This window comes from Sinocyclocheilus grahami, unplaced genomic scaffold (genome assembly GCF_001515645.1).
Source record: "Sinocyclocheilus grahami isolate Dianchi unplaced genomic scaffold, SAMN03320097.WGS_v1.1 scaffold11168.1, whole genome shotgun sequence".
Classification (NCBI taxonomy): domain Eukaryota; kingdom Metazoa; phylum Chordata; class Actinopteri; order Cypriniformes; family Cyprinidae; genus Sinocyclocheilus; species Sinocyclocheilus grahami.
This window is the reverse complement of record NW_015513663.1, coordinates 4,325-5,817: the sequence shown is the minus strand read 5'-3', so window position 1 is coordinate 5,817 and position 1,493 is coordinate 4,325. Positions and strand designations below refer to the sequence as shown.

The 1,493-nt window shown below is 37.2% G+C and overlaps 1 protein-coding gene across 1 annotated transcript in view; it reads right to left on the bottom strand.

The window, feature by feature from the left end:
• Positions 1–16: 16 nt before the first annotated feature.
• LOC107578620 (radial spoke head 1 homolog) overlaps positions 17–1,493 on the bottom strand; it is a 5,677-nt gene continuing 4,200 nt past the window's right edge. Inside the window, exons 4-6 of the mRNA XM_016264563.1 lie at positions 1,223–1,329; positions 508–622; positions 17–232 (exon numbers count right to left, since the gene is read on the bottom strand). Of these exons, the coding sequence (XP_016120049.1) occupies positions 536–622; positions 1,223–1,329 (194 nt within the window). The 3' untranslated portion in view covers positions 17–232; positions 508–535. The remainder of the gene's footprint in view (positions 233–507; positions 623–1,222; positions 1,330–1,493) is intronic.

Below are 1,493 nucleotides of genomic sequence, written 5' to 3'. Positions count from 1 at the left end.
ATGTCCATTTATTTATTTATTTGTCAGGAGCCCATGGAATAAGCATGATAATGTACAGTCAGAAACTCTTAGGCTGATACGGGATCCCATTATGTCGCTAAACATGAGAAGTGACAGTGTCAGATGTGTGCAGGTATAATTAACCGGCGGTCCTCTTTTCCTGTATCATCTTTTGGTGTTCTGTGTTTCTCACTGTCTGTATGGCTTTCTCACTTTTCCACCACGGCTTGATCTGCAACGAGGAGACACAGTACTTCAGTTCAACTTACTGTATATGAAAGACTTTTTATTGTCAAAATATCTAAAATGGTAAAACAGTAGTATATAGGTGATGTTTTATCACTGATGCACTTCCAGTTTTACATATTTGTGAACATAAGTTAGTAACATCAAAAGCCTCTAAAAGGTGATAGAAGGTGACTATATAATGACACAATGCATGATGTAAATGCAGTCCTACAGTACACCATCAGTATGTTTGATATTTAGAACTGGATATGGATGCACCTGAGGTGGCAGAATCCTTCTCATTGGTCTAAACAGAAAGCCCAGAAACTGCCTTGGGTTTCCACTTTAAGGAGGTGCTTATGAGAGTCTCATCTTCCTCTGCTTCTCCTCTGTCCTGCAGCCAAAACATGTTATAACAAAAAAGGATTTGGTATCACGCAAAAATACTGTGCATCTTTTTATTAGGCTTATATAGGGTACAATAGAGCTAAAATGATTGTCCACAAACTGTATGATGACGATCAAAAAAATATTTTTTTTAATTGAAAAATGTATGTAAAAAAATTTTCAAATAATTTTGACTTGAATTACTCACTAGCTACAAAAATGTACATATTTCATTAATTTGCCCTGTTGTACCCTACTATTCATGGACACAGAATATGTTTTTAGTGTCTTGGTATGCTTTCATGTATTCAGGTTTATAATATTCTGTATTCATAGGCTTCATTTGCTTGTAACAGGTTTGAGATATAATTCATTTTGTTTTATCTACTTAGAGGTTGGCAGTGTTTACTAGCATACCAAGCTGTAACACTTCTGACACTCCAGTGAAGTGCTTCATCCACTAGATGCTCTAAGGGCATTCCACTACTGACTACAGTCTATCAAGGAAAGAACACTGCATAAGACTGTTGTCTTCATGAGCCTCTGTTGGCATGCAGCAGGCAACAGGCAAACTGCACTATTGAGAGGCAGAAGGTTGCCATAAAACCTCATCTACAAAAGCCGAAATGGCAATAGAGAGGATCTGGCCCTGATCACGATGAGGAGAACGCAACTTCACGGCCTTTTCTTTCTTACTGGTTGCTTCATCTAGTGCTGGCTGGAGTTTTAGTAAAGGAAGTTCATTTTAAACAAGAAAATTACCCTTTTGAAAAAGTAGCACACTTAGCATGCTTTTAAAAGGGGACTTAATACTGAAATAAGTGCGAACTGAATATTACAGTTAGGTCCATATATATTTGGACACAGGCACAATTTTT